The sequence below is a fragment of the Cygnus atratus genome, chromosome 2 (assembly GCF_013377495.2).
Source record: "Cygnus atratus isolate AKBS03 ecotype Queensland, Australia chromosome 2, CAtr_DNAZoo_HiC_assembly, whole genome shotgun sequence".
In the NCBI taxonomy this organism is placed as follows: Eukaryota; Metazoa; Chordata; class Aves; order Anseriformes; family Anatidae; genus Cygnus; species Cygnus atratus.
This window is the reverse complement of record NC_066363.1, coordinates 57,908,987-57,922,836: the sequence shown is the minus strand read 5'-3', so window position 1 is coordinate 57,922,836 and position 13,850 is coordinate 57,908,987. Positions and strand designations below refer to the sequence as shown.

Below are 13,850 nucleotides of genomic sequence, written 5' to 3'. Positions count from 1 at the left end.
GAAAAAATCATGAAAACAAAGAACCCCAAAACAGTAAGTGTTCTTATATGCACTACTTAGGTTAAATAAGTTTCCCTGAGCAGGAAACCTTGAATAGATGGCACAGAAAAAGGTTAGTTTGTTGATTCACCTACTGACTGAAGGACGAGATCACTGCTGTTTATGAAGTTCATCAATTTGTTCTCTCCAAAGCCATTTTTCTCTACTTATAGATGTAGCAAATTGCTAAAGGTATTTATAAAAATACCTAAAAGCCACAAAACTGTCATTTATTCTTGACAAGCATCTCAATCTAATAGGAAAATATCATACTTGGGATGTAGAAAATGTACTGGCTGTTATAATCTGCAGTTAAAATTTGCTGTACCAGCACAATTTTCTTAATATGCTTAATTATAAAGATAAGCTTACATCTCATTAACCAAACAGAATTTCATAAAAATACTCATAACTTACAGAGGGGATGTTTCCTAACATCACAGTACTCATATGTTAAACGGAAAAAAATAATTTCAAGTTTTCTATGAACATCTCAAGCAACAAACTGAGCTCTTGGTCCTCAAGCTGCAGAAAAATTCCTGGTGTCAAAACCTATGGCTCTTCAAGATTTCCTGCTACCGCTTCCATCTCCAAGACTTCGCCAGTACACATGCAACAGCCTTTTGAGAATAATAGTATGTTAATGTAGCCCACCACTTTCCCAGCATGGAGGCAGTTACATCAGCAATTGCTACTATCGGGGAAGCTAAATAAACTCTGCTGTTGAAGGCAAAAGAGGCTGGATTAATTTAAAAACATGGTAAGGAAAAAAAAATCATTTTTTCTATCAAAAATAGTTATAAACGGGACAAAATTGGTGATTACAAATGGAACGGCAAGCCATGTGTAGTAACCTCATGTTTTGTATTTCAAAAATATTTACCTCATGGCTAAACTGTGAAAATGGTAGACGGTTGTCGGAAACCTTGGATTCTGAATAGATACCATAGTCTAGCTAATGAGCAACCTCTCCATTCTCCAAACTGCCCAAATAAACTGTGCTTGCCCCCTTTGTTCTTCTCCACCACAAAGTTTGACATGGGGTTTATCTGTGTTTTTAAACTAACAAACGGAAATCAATACATTCTCCATCAATTTTGTTCTGCTTCTGCCTTTTTTCTTTAAATTATCTTCACAGACCAAATACAAGCCCCAGCAGAGTATTCAAGCACTGCATAAGAAAAATTCACAGTATACGATGTGGTATGTTCTTGCAGACATCCATTTTACGTTAAATTATTTAACACAAATGCCTAAGATATTTAGTGTCTCTTGATGCCCACAGTTACAGAGGAACAGGTAGACAGCCTGCTCCCTTCACAAAAGATTAGGGTGTTTCTGATATCCTTCATTACAGAAATGTACCTTGCCATACCTTCACAACGGGAAGCCTTAAAATATTTCCACAGTAGGTGGGATGGGGTAGATGTTGCATTTCTGGAAGGTGGACTTAGACCTTAGAGTCAAAATGGTCAGCAGTCAAGGATATGTCTGTATACCCTACAGGGCGGATTTACCCCTGCTGAAAGTTATTATGAGATTCTACGCATTAAAGTGGGAATTCATAGGAAACACTTTAGATCTGGTTGTTTCTGACAAGAAAGGTTTATGAAGAGGATTTTTCTATTAATAACTTATGAAAATCTTTTGATATAGCACCTGACAGTGTAGAAACCTTTTATAAATGTATTTAACTTCCCTTAAATATATCTCATTTGCATTTTCTATTCTCCTCCAGTGAGGCATTAAGAAGAAAAACGCAACAGTGCCACCAAAACTGAACAGGTTTATTCTTAGCCCTGCATACAGACAGAGCCATAAACTTCAGTCTCCTCCTAAGAGCTGCACAGTCCTGCTCCATGCCAGCTTTGGTATCTTCCAGACTGCCTCTCCCTCTGTTTTTGATACTGCCTGTTCCCAAATCCTTGTAATGACCCACCGGTCCTCATTCCTAGGCTTTCCTTTAACTACCATTCCCACTGCTGTTCTTGGCACCCTGAGTTTTTTAGAAAATTAGAACTAGTGTCCCTCCGTGAAATTACCAGCCACTAATGCGAGCAGCAAAATTTCAGTTCAGTCAGGAGCTGAAGCCAATATGTTAACTGTTACAAAAATGTCATGCCATCAAGAATGACCTCAACAGACTGACAAAACCAAAGACTGGTCAAACAGAGTCAGGTTACATCTTTTCTACATGGGATTGTTCTTTATGTCAAGAAATTCTTCTCTTTTAAATCATTACATCTGCTTACTATGGCATTTTCTTTTCCTTCAGGGTCCTTTTCTTCGGGTAAAGACAAACCAGGGAGTGCTTAATATGCTGTTTGAACACTGTATAGCTGAAGTGGAACATCAACAGCACTTCATTGTCTTCTCTCAAGCACTTTATGAACACATGACTTCACTACATTAGGCTTAGTCTCCCTCAACAGAAAAGAAAGTGGACTAATTTTACACTTCCTATAAAAGGGCAAAGGGAAGAATGCTTGCATTCACTTAAAAGAAGTAATACCATAGGCTGCTGATATAGTGAACCTTTAAAATGCAATTTTAAAATGGAAATGTTAGTATAATATCCCTTTACTGCAATGAGTTTTTGAGAAGAGTTGCTTTGGATTTTTTCACCTTTTCATATTGACACTAATGCTTTTATTATCAATTGAAACACACTAATACTAAACCACTAAAAGGCATTTAGTTTTCAATAAAATCAATTTTTTTATATCTTCAGCTCATGTAAGCAAATGAGGTGCTTTAACTTTTAAACAGAAAAGATAATAAAGCTAAATGAAAAGTCCCGGAGCTTAGCTTTAAGACTAAACGGTATTTTAGATGAAACAGTTAAAGAACACGGAGTTTGCAACTCTGAGATAAAGATAATGGCTTAAATCTATCATTACATTATGCAGATTCTCCTTGGAGCTGCATAATTGATAAATACACTTCCACATCTTACTCGAGTGTGCTGCTGTGAGCTGCCTGTGAGTGAGACCAGGGAGAGCGTTATGGAAAGAGGGCACGATAAAGACCAGGAGCTGGAGGATCATCCCCAGCTGGACCACTACCCTGTTGGGAGACCATGGACAAGTCACTTCGGTACATCTGCTTTTTATCTGCAAAACGGAGATAACGATGTTCACTTTTAATGTGAGATCTGCTGATCTCAAAAAAGATACTGTAAGCAAGTCTACCATTTCTGCCAGTTCAGATGGTTTCTTGAAATAGCTTGTGTTATATAAGAGAAAGTTAAGACCAGCAAATCATATCAGACAGAAATTACTGAAAATAAGTTTACTTGAAGGTCTTGTAATGAAGAAACAAAAGTACTCACATAACTATAGAACAAAAAAAAGTGATTAAAGCAGTAAAATGAAATATGCACATGTAAAGTTGAATAGACCATTAACAAGGTAAAAGAAACAAATGTCAGAAATAAAGACAGAGCTATTATGACATTAAAAAAACATCACATAGGGATAGGAAGGTATGCTGCCAGAAAAGTTGAGGGTGTATATAAACATACATGCACATGTGTGTACACATGCATACTCACAGTCATGCAGAAAGAGAAAGGGATATTTAACAGCCTTTAGGCTGGAAAGAAAGTTCAGGAGTCAGATTCTGTTGGTGGTACTTCACCCAACCAACACAATTCAATTCACAAATGAATTAGGGCTGTGGAGAGGGAAAATTAAGACCAATTCTAACTTCCATATGTACAGCTTGGTACTGCTTGTCCTAACATTCACTGCAGTATGTGATTATAAATATACACAATTAGATGACTGAGATATCACAAAATGACCAGAGTACTGCTTCCTGAATGACTTGGCTAAGCAAGCAAATTATGGTATTACATTACACAATGTAAACCAGAAATGAATGACCCCAAGGATTCAAAAACTTTCTAAGAGTTTTTCTTTGAGAAAAGGGAAAAGTAATAATGAACTCAGAAAAGTATTCTATATGACAGAATTACTGCTCTTTGTATCAAACAAGCAATTCAAGAACTAACAAGGTGTTTTTTCTCCCAGATCTGTCTCAGTAGGTTGTTAACTCCAGTTGTACCCTTCATTGTGGTAAAGGCATTCCTAAGGCCTCTTCCCAAACTGAACTCTCCAACAACCAGTTAAATCTAAACTGACTTTGCAGCCTTCTCTTCTGTGGGGGCACTGAGCATCTGTCTCACTGTGTCTGTCACTCAGGTGGCCACAGGCAAGAAAGCTGTATGACATGATTACCTTTCAGTACTCTATTCCTCTGTTCAAAAGTTATTTGTTCACAAGCAATCTGGGTGAGTGGGAAGGAAGAGGAGGAGGAGGACAGAAGTGCGGAAATGGAAAACAAACTACCAAAACTGAATTCCTTTGGAACAAAATATTGCCCCCGTAAGCTCCCGGGAGCTCAAAAATCTCGTTCACATAGAACTTCCATAAAGGTGACTGATAGATCAGGGTAGAAATTTTATCCATCCAGTGCAGCAGATAAATGATAACTTATTCTCTAACCAACTGAAGAACATCTGTTTCAAATACTTCAGTGTCTCACAGTTGAACTTCATCCAGACAAACTATGTCACAGGATTATGGATCCAGGCTATACATTGAATTTAATTAATTTCCTAATTTAGCATATTGCTACCCAGAAAGAGCAGCCACACACACAGCATGACTGTAAATTTTTTTTTCTTTGTCCTTTTTTTTTTTTTTATTATCTACGAAAAAGATACTTTCCTTGTTGGTAATTTCAATTATAAATCATTGGGAAACAGACTTATAGTGCCTCTTTGACACGTACCCTGGTTAAGCCAGCCAGAATCAGTAAAAAGCAAAGCTGGAGATATATCTTTGTTCACCTGGAACCAGAAAAACATATTTTACCTAGTTAATATTTTCAGTTAAAAGGAAAGCTTTTATGATAGTCTTTCCTGAAGGAGAAAAAATTCCACACTGTGACATGCAAGTTTCTACTTCAGGCCAAAATGCAAATGCAGGTGAACAACTTTTTCTCTTTCCACTTTCAGACCCTGGACCTTTCTTCTCAGATGTGTGTACTTTCTGAGTGACTGCAGAATTCAGTGGCAGCTTTCTTCTTGGAAGATATCTGCATTCTCCTCAAAGGTTTTAGATCTATGGCTAGAACAGTCTGTTTCCTTATCACTTGACGTTTTCATGGCAAAATGTTTCCCATAAAGATGCCTAAATTAAGTGCAATTATAGGTATTTATAGGGGCTGGAGTTTCACAGAAGCCAAGTGGCTGCATCCATTAACTGAGGCCAATAAATGTTGCAAATGCTCAGAAACTCTGTTATTGGGGAACCAGGCATCAAACTAAGCACTGCATCATCAGGGCATCCAAAAGTATCACCAACCCTCCTCCTAATGAAGTATACTTAACACTTCTGATCATAGGGAAAATTTGAACCCTTCTACTTTATACAGTTGTGATACAGTTTTGTGTTCTTTTTGCTTAAGCTTCGCATATTAGTTGCTTAAGTTGTATCAATGACTTCCTGAAGCCCCTTATGTCAGAAAATGCAGAAAACCAAAAATAAAAATGTATGCTTTAGTTAGTGAGTATGAATTAGCTGATAGCATCTTCTTATACTTCATGGAACAGATACCGCAAAAAAAAAGAAGCAGCTAGCATTTAAGGAATGTAGTACTTAGTTTATAGATAACATGTCTGCTTTACTTCTTGCACCTCTGAAAAACTGCATTTAAAGCAGGTCTCAACTATGTCTTAAGTATAACAGCATGACAGTGTAACTAAACTGAAGTCTTAGGTTTAGTGCGTTGGCGTGAACTCTACACAATTACTGCAATTACACTCTGGCTTGCACTTTATAAAACATCACAAAGGATTATAGTGCAATATCCTTTAACTAACTTAACAGGGCTTTACCTAGTAGAGCGATCAAAGAATTCCAAGTTTACAAATAGACTACTTACTGTTGAAACACATCTGTAAGCTGTCATGTTCCCACCCCTCTTATTTTAACCACACATTGATTATTCATTATAAAACCTCTTGTGATAGCTTAAAAAATGCCTCTGTAGCTGAGATTTGATAATGAACTGAATCCAGGAAACATTCAGGTTCTTCTTTATTCTAGCGGTAGTTATATTAAGAGGGAAGCACCTTACTTGTCAAAGTCAAAACAAGTCCTAGGTGTAAGTGGCTCATCAGTTCCCATCACACTCATTATCATTCACGTTCTAGGTGGAAAGACACCCCGGTGTGCTTTTCTGATGATAAATGCATAAAATTAATTAATTAAAAAAAAATGAAGTACCAAAGAGCTTCCTGGCTCACATACAGACAGATAAGAGGTGCATGAGGAACTCTCCTATCTCTGTTTACACTGATGGGGGAAAAAAAAACAACTGATGAACAACAGCATGTACTGTGCACTGTGCAACAGCACTCTGAAGTGTCACATGGACATACACCTCCTTCAGAAGACTAAGACATTTCAAAACAGCCAGCAAAACCTGGGTAATCAGCCTGGAATGAGGAGAGAAAAAAGAGGGAGTGGTATTGGCATTCCCATCTCTTGCTACCTTGTTGGAGAACAAGTGATTTCAGGAAGTCAGTGAACTTTCCTATCCTGCTACAATAAAAATGGGAAAGGAGGAGGCTTGCACATGCCCTTCCATCTTGTGTGCTGTTGCTTTCATTTTCTTATAAGTCTCTTGCCCTCACTATTGGTAAGAGGATGTAACAGCTGTTTCCTCTCAGCTCTTTTCACCCAGAGTTAGAGACCAGAGAGAGCTCAGCCCTTAAGAAGGAATGCTCCATGGGGAGAAAAGAACAGCAATCCCAAGAGCACATCTGCCATCAACTCATCACGTTGAAATTCCTGACAAATTTTAGCTTCGCATCTCAGACAGATGAAACGAAGGCCTACGAGACAAACTATGGAAGGGGAGGGGGCACAGTGCCTCCTTTGCCTTTCCAATGAAAGGAGCAGCTGACAACTCCATATGGTTCTTTTTAAGTTTAGCACACTTCTTGCTCTGCAAAGGTTCCATTTGATTTCAGGGGAACCTTTGGAGAAGGACATATTGCTCACCATATGTAATGTTGGCAGGATAAGATTCCCCCTTCCATCTCACCTTTGGGAGGAGAGAAGAAGGAGATATGAACATCAAGGCTCAGTATGCCAAGACTTGAAAACATATTTACATGCCAAAGTGGGACTCCTGCTTTGAACACCAGCCACAACAGCTCTTCTGCATTTTGGGTTGTTCATTAACAGAAATCAATACAAGCTGCCTTTTAAGAAAGCCAGCGCTTGTTTGTTGACACACTGAGTAATCTCTTTTAGCAGAAGCATCGATGTTTACAAGGTGTGCAGTAAACATGGCAAAAGCTCAGAATGGCAAGGCTACAGAAGATAATACTTCATTTCAGTGCAAACTTAAAACATAAACCTAAGTATGTTGAGAGGAAGAGTAATTATGAACAAGCAGGGACGTAGATGTTGTGCCTTTACCTGCAGGTCCTTCTCCGCTATCTTTTTCTGGAGGATCTGAAGGCACTTGGTGAAGTCTGTGAAATCTTGATCCATGGTCTCAATTAACTCACACCCCTAGTGAAGAAGCAGCAAAACAGACAGAGAAAAATAAAATAAACACAAATTTCAGTTTTGAGAACTAATGCTGTCTTTGGTGAAATTAATTACAGTTAACAAATCCCAAAGTCTCTGCATGGAGACAGAAGAATCAAGTAAAAGGCTATATTTTTACAGAGCCCAAAGACCCAGCTAGGTCCCAGCTGAAAAAATTATTATAAAACAGCTCTTTGATAGGCACAGAAACAGATATTCCAAACCTATTGAGTATATTCGTGAGTTTGGATAAGCATGTTCTACGATATTCGGCCGGCTGGACAAATTCTGGTGTAGTGAGCTCTGGGTGATAAAGAACTTCCAGGATCAAGTTCCAGAAAAATGACGTCCCGCTCTGGTACTACAGTTACTACATTTCTGCTACATATATTGAAATGTGTATAAATGTATGTATACAAAATTTTCAAGTTTTCCCAAACCACTGAAGTTGTTAATTTGTAGTAATATAACAACAATCTCCTTGCAGTCGGCTAACATAGATGAGAGCATGCTGAAGTGGAGAAGAGCAGTAGTTCAGACTTCTTGAGTGCTAAAGCAACTCCTGAGCCTCTGATGAAGAGCTGAGTAAGGAAAAATGAAGTGTATCTACCACATAAAGTCACTACTCAAAGGGGCTTCAAAGATACCAAATACCCATACAGCATCATAAATTAAAATAAGAACCATACATGCTGGATTTAGAGGTTCCCTCTCCTACCACTTCAAGGTCCGCTTAAAAGCCTCCTAGCTTTTTCTTTATCTGACAGTTTTATGTTTCTCTATACACCATAACAACTGATAAGAGAAAAACATTCAGAATACAGAATCTTTGCATGTGTGCCTGTGTAACAAAATAATGTACTTCATAAACATTAGGAAAAAAAATAGAACTTTCAAGTTGCTTTTACCTCATTGCTAAAAATAAAGATATAGAAGACAAAATTTCCCAGACCAGTACACGGAGAGTTTGGTGGATTGCACACAATAAAATAATGAGTCTCCAGTAGAAGGACATATGCTATCACTGAAATGCTTCCCCACACAGCCAGAACGCATATAAAACCCAACAAAACTGTCATGCAGTGGGGGATCTGGATGAAGAGAAAGAAATGAGGAGGAGATAATGGTATGCTTTTTATTATACCCCTTACTTTTCCTCCCTCCTCAAAATCTTCTAAAAGGAAAAATGGTCAAAAATAAAGTAGAAACTTTCTGATACCCCGTGTTACTCTAAATGCCTTCTCAGGTAGTAATAACAGGCCTGTTGAAGTGAAGCATGCTATAGATGCATCAGCAGGTGTCACCGAAGACGTCCCTTTGCAGAAGCAACGTTGCTACCACCACGAAGAGGCTAGGGAAAATGCAACTGGAACCTGAATTCAGTGCTAAGTGTCAAACAATTTGAAGAGTTGCCATGTTCCCAGTCTTCACCAGGAATGGCCAAAACATAAAATTGGTAGGGGAAAAAGGGCCTCAAGGCAACTGTGGTCTGCAATCAATATGGGAGTTGTGCAGGGCCAGCCAGAGACACTGAGGGAGCCCAAGAAAGGTATAGGGATGTTCTGGCCCATCCAGCAAGCTTGCAGTTGGACCTGAAAACTTCTGAAGTTAATTTGTTAATCAAAGCCCACTCTAAATGAAAAGATGTGTCATCCACTAAGAACAAGTTGCTCTCAGGCGGGCTCGTTATTGGCAGTGACAGTGGCAAGAGAGACCGAGCTGTGAGCAGCTATAAACAGACAGAACCTCCCTGGTCTTGCACAACCAGCTTTTGAACAGTGCAAGAACATGACAGATGCAGACAAAATCAACTGCGGGGACAGCTACTGCAGGGCACGGGAGAAGAGGGGAACATGAGTTACCAGCTCCTGAATTAGCAGTAGAGAAGGAAGTCTTATCTTTTGCCAGGACCACTCCTTGGCTCCCCGGTGCTGGCAGAAGTGGTTTATAGGTACTGATTTATAAATAATAGATTTAACCCCAACCTGCCGCCAGAACTTCTGAAATACTCTTTCCGGCACTCACTAACAAGCCTGATATCCTCCTTAGACAGTCACTTCTTGGTAGCTGCAGATACATTGCGATTCTGCTTTCCACCCGGGAAAGACCAAACTTACTCAACATCCTCTGTTTTTAAAGTGATGATGTATAACAGCTTAAATTCATAGAATCATAGAATGGCGTGGGTTGGAAGGGACCTTAAAGATCACCTGGTTCCCACCCCCCTGCCATGGGCAGGGATGCCACCCAGGTTGCCTTGGGCCTTGTCCAGCTTGGGCCTTTTCCAGCCTAGGCCTCGTCCAGCCTGGTCTTGAACACCTCCAGGGATGGGGCATCCACAGCTTCTCTGGAATTAAAAGCTTCTCTTCTGTTTAAAAACATTTTGCTTGAAGTTAGTTCTTGTCTAGCTTCTCAGGATGTTCTTTGATAAAATAAGTTCTTTGGAGCAACTACGTGTCACTTTCAAAGCAAGATAACTTTAATATAGTGGCTGGAAGGCACTGTAGGTCATTTGCCACAGCTCCAGAAGAAAGCTGTGAAGTACCACACATGGACATCCCATGTTCAGCCCTGCCAGGGTGTTTTCCACATATTTGCTATAGAAGGCCTTGAAGACAGAATCACAGAAATGTGATTTTCTAAACTTGTAAATGGGATGTCAAATGCACTATTTGTTATAAATGCAGGTTGCTGTACCAACATGTACCTTGTATTGATACCAAGATGGTGCTGTGACAGCAGTAGCTAAAAATGAAACAGTTCAACAGTGGTATCCTAAAACCGTTCACTCACTGTCTGCACATTTGATGCTTTATACAAGTACTACTGTAGATCACACTGAAAAAATGTTGACAAGAGTGCCACCAGTAAAGCCATCAATTCCTTCAAATTAAACTGTGATTCTTCATTTTCTTTCCACATCAAACAGACAACCAGTTTGGGAGCTGACAAGAGATTTTAGACCCGCTCCCTTTGCCAGAATGGCAGAGAGACTGGCATAGTCAGACCCAAGTGAGAACAGGCAGCAGCACTCTGCCCGTATCCTCTCTCTGACCTTGCTGGAACGAATGAATGTTCAGTTCATGTTCACTGATGGTGAGAGTTTTTGGTAAATCTGTTACTCCTGACATAAAAAATCTAGTATTTTATACCACAAAACTGGGCGACAGTTCAGGTGCAGTTCTTGTCAACCTTCACCATATTCACAAATGATGAACATCTTCAAGACAGAGCTTTCTGATGCAGCCAGGGTTTAATGAAAGGACGCTATAGTAATTGCAAGATAGGCAATAATGGTTGTAGTTTTATAGAATCTGCTCAACTTAATAACATTAACCTTTGGTAAGAAAGTTAAAAATCCAAGCAAATGTAACATTAAGAAAGGTTAGAAAAATCAATAGCACACAGCAGGAAAGAAAACAATAGATTGCATCTGATGACGATATAACTTTGCTGAGTGATAGGATGAGGCGCACACAGAATTAGACTTTGGCTGTTCTGTCTCATTATAGCAGTTATAGGAGGCACATTGCTAAAGAAGGAGGAGTGTGCCAGACACACATAATAGGATTATTGAACCCTATATTTCAGACAGGCACTGAAACCAGACAGGCACTGAAATGTCAATCTGAACATCTCAGTACTTCTCCCGTTTTTAGAAATATTATGCATCACAGCATGCTGTGCATTTGACGACCGCAGTGTGTAGATGTCCATTCCGCATGTCCTCATTAATCTCTTAGTAAAAGAAATTTTTGTTTGTTCTTTTTTTTTTTTTCCCTAATCTTTACAAGCATGAAAATATAATTAGGACAGAATATTTAAGATATCCTCATTTGCACTCTATTTCCAAGGCCCTCCTATGGCAAGACCTCTGAGTCTAGCTTTTGAAGCCTGTGTCTGGCTGTGCTCAGCAAGTGCACCAGTGATATCCAGTTCAGTCTTTTAATGACTGTTGTTGAAGTAAGGCTCAATTCTGAGGTATCAATCTCAACACAGATGCACTCATGTATAGTGTTAACGTCAGACAGAGGAAAATCATATATCCTGAAGCTAAAAGAAAAGAGATGAGACAGCTTACAGAGCCTCTCAAAACCACCACAAAGACAAACGGTAAAGTTTAAGGAAGCTGTATAAATTAAATGGCATTTCTAAAGACTCTCCTTTCACTAAGCCTTACCTGCCGTCTCACCCAACAGAACAGTAATGCACCCGTCAATCCCAGCACCTCACAGGCCTGCTAAGTAACAGCTACAGATTCACAGAATAATTTCAGTTGGAGGGGACTTTGGCAAGTCATCTAGTCCAACATTTCACTCGCAGTAGCTCAGACTACCTCAGGTTACTCAAGGCCATTTCCAGGCCATGTTGAGCACCTCCAAGGATGGAAATTCCTTAACTTCTCTGGGCAACCTGTTCCACTGCTTGACCACTCTGAAGTGGTCTGAAGAAGAGTCTGGTTCTGTCTCCTCTGCCCTCCCAAAAGGAAGGGGAACCCAGTAACGTCATCTCCCTTTCACTTCTCTTCTGGAAGTTGAATGAGTTGGTCTCCCTCAGCCTTCTCCCATGCATCATGTGGTTCAGACTTCCCTAACGTATATTTCCCTTACATGCACTATATGGGTGTGCAATATTTCCAGCTCAGAGAACCTGACGGGGTCTGCAAAGGGGCAGAGGGTTTCTAGTTCTCCTCTTTTTAATGTAAATTTCTGGCCCTAGGGAACTTCAGCCACTTCACCTCCTGGATCCCTCTTCCATTTTTGCCCGCTTGAAGAAAAACCCCTAACATCTACAACCTTCATATATTAGCTGCAGTCACCTGAATGTTTTCAACCCCCAAACATTTTTGCACACAAATATGCAGACAAATATTTACACTCTGGAGTAAAATGGATCCAAGACAAGTGCTGCTCTAGACCAGGCGCTGAAGAAGAGAAAGGGGCCCCAGGGTCTGACTGCAAGTCGTGGACCAGGCCTAGCCAAGAACATAGATGTGTGGATGCATAATCAGCCAAGTTTAATAGATGACAGTTATGTTCTACCATTCTTTCTATATTAGGGGGATGGTGTGGAGAGACCAGAAAACTCAATCAGTATCAGAAAGAAAACAACAACAACAAAAACTAGCTTGGGAAGCATTCTGGAGGTGACAAGTCACCCAGACAGTGGCCTGTCTGTGTTTCACAACTGATCCAAAACAACTGTCCCAGAAAGGAAACTGAATGCTAGCATGGGGCAGAGAGGGAGCAGACTAGAATGTTCCTGATAACATTTAAAAGGGGCAGGATTGGAAAAAGAGAGAGAGAACAAGACCCTCTAGCTTAAACTGCTGATAGTTATAAAAGCTGCATAGATTTCCTATAAGCCATAAGTTACTGGAGACTTATGTAGCAAGATGGCACCAAAACCATGCAGTTGGTTTACCTCTATGAACTACAAACCAGGAGGAAATTAGTCAGTTGAATCCTTTTGCATTTGGGGAGTAGGATGCAAATACAGAAAGCAAAGCAGTCATGTTCACTCATTTCTTTTGGTAGTTTCAAATACTGTTGAACAACTAGTATTGAAAAGCTTCTGTTCTGATCAGCTTAGTTATATGAATTGCCTTTTGATTTTTGTAGTAGAGTCCATAAAAAGGAAGTGTAATTGGAGAAAATGATATTGGATATTTAAATAGCCAAAAATACATAATTAAGTGAAATGCATTTTCTTTCATTTTTTGGACTCAAATTTGGCTGACCGCTTGGCATCAGCACAAAACTAATACTGTACAGATTGCCTGGCCCTCAGTTCTGGGGTGGCTGATGATTTGACTCTTCCAATTGCACATTAGGTGGTGCTGCCATTCAGATTAACTACAGGAATTTATTAATCATGATGAAGCATATGCACTGTAAGCCAAATAATGGAGATCTACACTCCAGTGAAACCCCCCAGAACAAACAAAGAATATCCATTTTTGACCATCACTTCTTTCTAACCATACGTAACACTGCTTGATTTATTAAGCAAGTATTGCCTGGTGGCATGAGACAAACCCAGTAAATATATGTAAACATATGCATACCTCTGCAAACCAATAGCTACATGAACTTGTCAAATTTGAGAGTGTTAAAAAAAGGGCAATGTACTTGAAACTTTGACTGCAACAGCTGCAGCCTCTCCTCCCTTCCCCTCTTTCTATTTTGATACGGTCTT

At 39.6% G+C, this 13,850-nt stretch overlaps 1 protein-coding gene across 19 annotated transcripts in view; it reads right to left on the bottom strand.

Moving 5' to 3' along the window:
- The window catches only part of TPK1 (thiamin pyrophosphokinase 1), a 322,063-nt gene that overhangs the window by 119,643 nt on the left and 188,570 nt on the right, over nucleotides 1-13,850 (bottom strand). For 17 of the 19 annotated variants that reach the window (XM_035552546.2, XM_050709121.1, XM_050709115.1 and 14 more), the window contains one exon: nucleotides 7,539-7,634. The exons of the other annotated variants lie outside the window; for them this stretch is intronic. In XM_035552546.2, coding sequence (XP_035408439.1) covers nucleotides 7,539-7,634 — 96 coding nt within the window. The remainder of the gene's footprint in view (nucleotides 1-7,538; nucleotides 7,635-13,850) is intronic. 19 annotated transcript variants of the gene reach the window in all.